The sequence below is a fragment of the Orbicella franksi genome, chromosome 8, assembly GCF_964199315.1.
Source record: "Orbicella franksi chromosome 8, jaOrbFran1.1, whole genome shotgun sequence".
Lineage (NCBI taxonomy): Eukaryota > Metazoa > Cnidaria > Anthozoa > Scleractinia > Merulinidae > Orbicella > Orbicella franksi.
Genome location: NC_138152.1, coordinates 17,628,390 through 17,635,149, shown reverse-complemented (window position 1 = coordinate 17,635,149; position 6,760 = coordinate 17,628,390). Strand labels below are relative to the sequence as shown.

The following is a 6,760-nucleotide window of genomic DNA, read 5'->3' as shown; positions in this document are numbered from 1 at the left end:
TAATATTGCAGCAAGACTTGTATGCCTAGTATCTAAATTTGATCATATCACCCACTACTTAATTGACCTTCATTGGCTACCTGTTGCGTTTGGAATAAAGTTTAAGGTTTTAATATTTGTGTTCAAGGCGTTAAACGGTGTGGCTCCTCGTTATATCTCAGATCTTATCAGGAAAAAGTCAGATGGCGCCAAACATTTACTAGTTTAAAAAACAGCCGGCTAAAAACATATTTGTTCAGGAAAGACTATAACATTCAGTAATAAGTTTTATTACTTTTATCTATTTTTTTTATTTGTAACGCTACTTTTTATATTTTAAATTTTTATAAATATGTATATTTAATATTTTTATATTTTAAAATGTAAAGTGCTTATGAATATTTTATATAATTAGCGCTATATAAATTTAATTGAAACAAAACACAAACCGCGGTGATAAACATGGAACCAATTTAAAGCCAGCCTTGAATGAAAACGTTGGCAGTGAAAAACTTTTTCTTTACTAACATTTTGTATTGTTATTATTATTATGGTAATTTTTTTCTCTCTCTCCGGCAGACTCATCTGTTTGTTATTAACTATTAGTCTTGTTACATGTTATTAGATACCAGTCTTTTTCTTTTTCTTCGCGTTTAAATTTCGATTGTAATCTAGTTAACGGTCACTTCCGAAGATGTATGTTGTACATACGAAACGTCAAGGAAATTAACTTTGTTTAACATGCGTTTTGGTTCCATGTTTATCACCGCGGTTTGTGTTTTGTTTCTTCTAAAGCTACGATGGCCAAGGAAAAAGAGTGTTTATAAATTTTATTATTATTATTATTATTATTATTATTATTATCATTATGGCTTGATGTTTGCTAATACTTACGGAAAATACGCTTTTTTGCTGCTGAAATTGACTTTTTCAAGCCAAAAACTGTTCGAGCCCTGGAACCGAGTTTAATTACGTTGGGACGCCACTGGTCGTATGTTTAGCCGTATATGGTAGATTCCACCTTGTCACCCCAGAGGGATCACGTGAGATGGCACTGCGCCTGCCTGATCTCAGTACGTTGTTGCTTTCGTGGTGAACGGATTGTCTTGTCTCTCCTGCAAAAACTTGGTTTTTGCACACATAATGCCGCCTGTTTCGCCTAGTAAAACATCGAAAGAAATTCATGTGCTGGTGCACCCGGTACCAGGAGAGAAACGCTCCAAGCCTTCGAAACGCGGCAATGACAAAGATGGGAAAAAGGCCATAATTGACTCCCGCCAAAACGATGAAGACATGGTGAGCGCTCAGGTCATTGCTTTGCAAAAATCTATGGAACAAGGCTATTCTCGGCTATTCCCCAACCCAAACTCTTGAGAGGTATGTGTGTGAGGAGGAGGTCACCGAGGGTGATTTTAACGACGATAAACCGTCAAACCTCTCACAAGACAAACCTAGCCAAGCGGCGGGAATATCATCTTCATCGAGAGAGCAGATGGATGTTGATGCCTCGGTCAATGACCTTTTATCTGATGACAAAAAAACATGGCACTGGAAAGCAAACCACGGTAGTCAATTCCAGCCGGTCGATTTAAACATGTCTAAATATAAACTTGCATAAACCATTAATAAACCTGATGCAGATGAAATATAAGCTCGGGCTTATGTCAACGAAACTTGAAATCATTTTGCATTGCTGTAAATCAAATTCAATTCAGAATACTTGGCTGATCGGTCATGTGACAGAAATACTTTTTAACATCCAAAATACCGCACAAAGACGAAAATAAATTACCTCCAAATTCAGTGTCTTCCAAGTTCATCCACCGTCCATGTGATATTTTAGTGCTCGACGTATTCTAGCATGACTCGTTCCCCCAACTACGTTACCGAACTCATTCAAAGTTTATACACTTCACCTGTACTCATTAGACTACGAGTGGTTCCTCTTTCGCTTAATCGGTCGTGCGTCCGAGACGCGAAAGAAAACCGCGAGAAAAAAAATAGCCGCGCGAAATCCTACGCCTGCGCCTAAGCCAGGGAGTTTGAATTATGTGTTGCTCTCACAACGCAAAAATATGATTGGCTTATTTAGGAGTGTTAACAACGCGTTGTCAACATTCGAGATACGTGCGACGTCTTACAAGAATGTTTTGGAACTGGAGCAAATCGAAGCGTTGGAATCGCGCTTCGCAAGCCGTGATGTTCTTGCGATTCTGCCAACAGGCTTTGGAAAGATTTATATTTATCCAGTGTTTTGTTTGACAAAGCTCTCCACCACCAACCCGACTGCGAGCGTGTTAGTGATTTCGCCGCTCAACAGCATCGTCCAAGAACAATTCAGTGAATATGAATTCACTTAGCTTGGTCTTTCTGCCGTTCCAGGGCGTCCATTTGAAAGATTGAACCGGAATTTCGCTTGAAACCGGACATTCACCAGAAACCGGACTTCTTTGATAGTTTCGCTGAACGAAGATATACTTCTCACGACATGTTTTTACCTCGCTACTTGAAGAGTAGAGTAGATCCCAGGGTAGAGCAATTTTATTTAGGATATCACCCGGGAATATTGACAACAGGCGATAACAAGAGGACTTCAAGATGAGAAAACATACACCGAAAAATCACTCGGCCGTGAAAGGTCAAATTTCCTGGCTTAGGCGGTAGTCCCTCCTTTCACGCGCTCCTCGCCCCCAGGATTTCGCGCGAAAGAGGGACTACTCGTAATCTAAGAGATCAGAGCAGGCTAACTTTCTCTCAATTTCGCGCTCGCAGCTACGCCGCGAGCGCTTTTGCTCCAATGCGCGCTTGTGCTCCAATGTGAGCCAGCTCGCAGGCTAGTAAGAAAAGACCGTTTTCGAAATATAAAAATTCAGCCTGGCAGTGAGGTTCAGAGGACACAAACAAAGGAAATCGAATGACCATGTTTATTCATTTGCTGAATTTTACTACAGTCAAACCCGATTAAGCAAACCCCATAGTAAGCGGACACCTCCTATTAAGCGGCAAGTCCCATTTTTTTCTTTTCCCACATTTACTGTAAAAAAAAAATACCTGTATTCAACGGACACCTATACTTAGCGGACGCGGACAGGTTAAACTTGGTTTTGTGGTCATTTTTATTGTTAGAAACCTGTATCAAACGGACACTGGAAAAAGGATGCATTTTTTCTTTTTGTCCACGTTTTAATAGATCGGTAATTTAAGTTTGCCGACTAAGAGCTGTCACAGAAATAGGATAATTTATTATTCGGTTTTTTTTTAACAAAACTTTTGTTCTTGTTTGATTTTGTGAACCTTCCCATAATCCGATCGATATAGATACTGTTACCTCAGATACTTGACATTGTTCATGGAAATACGATATTTTAGAGGTTTCGACCGTTTAGGAGAATGCCATTTCACCCTTTCAAGACGAATTCTGAGGGAACCTGCTTTCAACGGACACCCTGTATTAAGCGGACTCTAGCGCGGGTCCCGTGAGTGTGAGCCTGCGAACGCAGACGTATTTCCGGCTGTCACTTGGTTCCGCCGAAAAATAACGTCTGCAAACCCGAGCCAGAAAACGATTTCTCTGACGTGGGAATTCTAAGCCAATCACAGTTTAGCTCAAATAACCCCAGAACTACTGCGCGAGGTATAGCTGGTTTTCACATGACGTCACTAAAATTCGAACTACAAAACTATTGATCTTCCTCAGATTTTACTTTAATGATGTATAGGAGCGGCTAAAAACTAATATTCATACAAATTTTGGCTCCGAATGGGTTCTTGGTTTTGTGATACACTAAGCTAGAATTTCTAAGCGTTTGCGTGACGCGGCATTTACATGACGGCCTAGAGACCTGACATGATGGTTAAAAAAGTGACTTATTTCGGGGAACTTGGCTATCTGAACAGTTCATGTCTTAGAAAAAGTATTATTTTAGTATTTTAGAGTTCCTCGAGGGATAAATTCACGGTTTTGTAGCAAAACTCAGTGACAGATGTTTCTGTTGGTTTCCGGCCGCCATGTTGGTGCCCATACGGATGGGCACCAGCATGGCGTCTCCATACAAATCTCTATAAATTTGGGTAAAAAATTTCTCCGCGTATCTCGCATAAGAAAAATTTCTGTGACCAGAATTTTGGCGAAAGTCTTTGCATATTTACCTTCTTTCATTTCCCAGATTCTGGACTTAATCTATTGACCGGTTTTGATTTTTATTTTGATCTATTTTGAATTGCGTGACACTGAAAACCAGCAATTCGCTGTGAGGAGCACTCGAGTTTCATTCTATCATGGAATCTGATTGGCCAAGGAAGAACAAAAGTCATTACGTCACAGAAATCGTTTCCTGGCTCGGGTTCGCAGACGTTATTTTTCGGCGGAACTAAGTGACAGCCGGAAACACGTCTGCGTCCGCTTCATGTAGGTTTGACTGTATGTCGAATCAGGCAAAGGCGTTGCATTCAAAAGTAGGCTCTCAGAGCTCTTTGAGTTTTAGTCGGTTCGGAAACTCTGTTGACCAATTAGGCTCGATTTCCGCCGCTCTCTCGTGTCCGGTCTACGTTCCTCCCCGCGGGGGAGGAGCGCGGGCTCCTTTCCCGAACAGCGGCTGGTAATCGAACCAAGCGACCAATCAGAGTGCGCGTAGTATCTCAGTTACAAAACGTGATGAATCTCCTTCAACAGGCAACACCATCCTTCAACAGGCACAACCTCCCACGCCCAACATCACGAAGGAACAGCAGGAGGCTCTTAAAAGCTTAAAAGAGGACAACTCAATCATGGTCCTTCCGGCCGACAAAGGACGCGCTAGCGTAATCCTGGACGCTGACACATGCCACGCAAAAATGTCAGCGCTAATTGATTCCGGACCGTACCAGCTGCTCAACAAAGATTCGACAGACCGCTTGACCCGGAAGCTATCTGAGAAGCTGCTAACCCTGAAACGGACTGGACACATATCAGAGGCGGATTATAATAAGATCAGACCTCGACACAAACAACCACCTAGGATCTATGGTTTGCCGAAGATCCACAAGGCCGACACACCGCTTAGGCCAATTGTGTCGTGTGTCAACACCTTTGCATACGATCTGTCTGCTTTCTTGGCTAACGTATTATCTCCTCTTGCAGGTAACTCGAACTTCACAGTGAAGAACTCAACTGACTTCGCCTCCACCATCGCCAGTGAAGAGATCCAGGACCACGAGATCATGGTGTCTTTCGACGTAGAGTCACTGTTTACCAACGTACCGATCGAGGGCGCCGTATAAGCCGCGCTACAAAAAATGGAGAACGACGCAGGCCTGGCTGACCGCACGACACTTACACCAGTTCAAATCGCGGACCTCTTGAATTTCGTATTAAGATCTACGTACTTCCAGTACAACGGATCGATTTACGAACAACGAGACGGCACAGCCATGGGGAGCCCTGTATCCGCGGTTATTGCTAATCTCTACATGGAGATATTTGAAGAGCAAGCAATAGAGTCCGCACCTTGCAAGCCTAAGATCTGGAAACGCTACGTAGATGATACTTTCACCATCCTGGATCGGGATAGAGTTGACGTCTTCCTACAACACCTGAACAGTCAACAACCATCAATCCGTTTCACCATGGAGATCGAGAACAACAACAAGATCGCCTTTCTCGACACGTCAGTTTACAGAGAACCTGATGGCCGCCTTACCACCAGTGTCTACAGGAAACCAACACATACTGATCAGTACCTAGCGTATGATTCACACCACCCTCGTTCAGTAAAGCGCGGTATTGTGAAGTGTCTGTACGACCGGGCTAAACGTCTCGTCACCAAACCATCAGTAATCGCTGGAGAGAAGAAACATGTGTCATCTGTACTTGTTTCTAACGGATATCCCTCCTCTTTTGTACAGAAGATCACAAAGGCACGAACAACCCCAAGAAGAGAGCCTGTCGCGGAATTTAAATCCACCGCCGTTTTACCTTATGTCCAAGGAGTTTCGGAGTCTCTCCGCCGCTGCCTAGAACAACAAGGCATTCGCACCGTCTTTAAGTCCGACACGACACTTCGGTCACACTTAGTGCGACCAAAGGACACCGTCAACCCGGCTAAACAAGATGGTGTTGTCTACAGGATTCCCTGTGAGTGCGGCAAAGTCTACATCGGGGAAACAGGGAGATCTATGCAGGAGAGGATCAAAGAACACGACAGGGATATACGACTCGCCCGAACCCAGACCTCCGCCGTTTCTGAACACACCCACGAGACCGGCCACTATCCTATCTGGAATGAGGTCAAGTTTATTGATCGAGATCCTCACTGGTACACACGTAGGGTCAAGGAAGCTATTCACATAAGACTTCACCCTAACAACATCAACAGGGATAGTGGAATTGAAATTCCTGAAGCATGGATACCCACGATCAAGAAACACAACAACAGGAGAACGGTACAACAGCGGACCACTGAGGGAACAGCTACTCGCCGGAATAATGGAACAATAGGAGGATCGAAATGCACCAATCACAGCCGACCTTTGTGATATAAATGATACCGTGCAATCAGTCGACCTTATCGCCTGAAGAAGACTAGCAGTAAGCAGTCGAAACGTCGCGATCTACATCTCAAGTGACTACATCGTGAGACAAACGATAACACACTTTATTATTGCATCTACCACGATGAATAACAACAACCTTTTCCTCGTGATGAATCTCGTTCCCAGGGTCTTCGTTCCCCTTAACCAGCGGTCGGAAAACGAGAGCTCTGGAAGCAACCATTTTGAAATAACCGAATTCTGGTGATTCTGC

At 43.3% G+C, this 6,760-nt stretch overlaps 1 protein-coding gene across 1 annotated transcript; it reads left to right on the top strand.

Moving 5' to 3' along the window:
• Positions 1-3,428: 3,428 nt before the first annotated feature.
• LOC145495210 (uncharacterized) lies at positions 3,429-6,590 on the top strand. Its single transcript, XM_081474796.1, has 2 exons — positions 3,429-3,613; positions 4,221-6,590. Exon 2 carries the CDS (start codon positions 5,254-5,256, stop codon positions 6,490-6,492), a length of 1,239 nt encoding a protein of 412 aa, XP_081330922.1. The 5' UTR covers positions 3,429-3,613; positions 4,221-5,253; the 3' UTR covers positions 6,493-6,590.
• The last annotated feature ends 170 nt before the right edge of the window (positions 6,591-6,760 follow it).

What these genes read in the sequence shown, in the direction of transcription:
- LOC145495210 (XM_081474796.1), top strand. Translation starts at nt 5,254, where the DNA reads ATGGAGAACGACGCAGGCCTGGCTGACCGCACGACACTTACACCAGTT.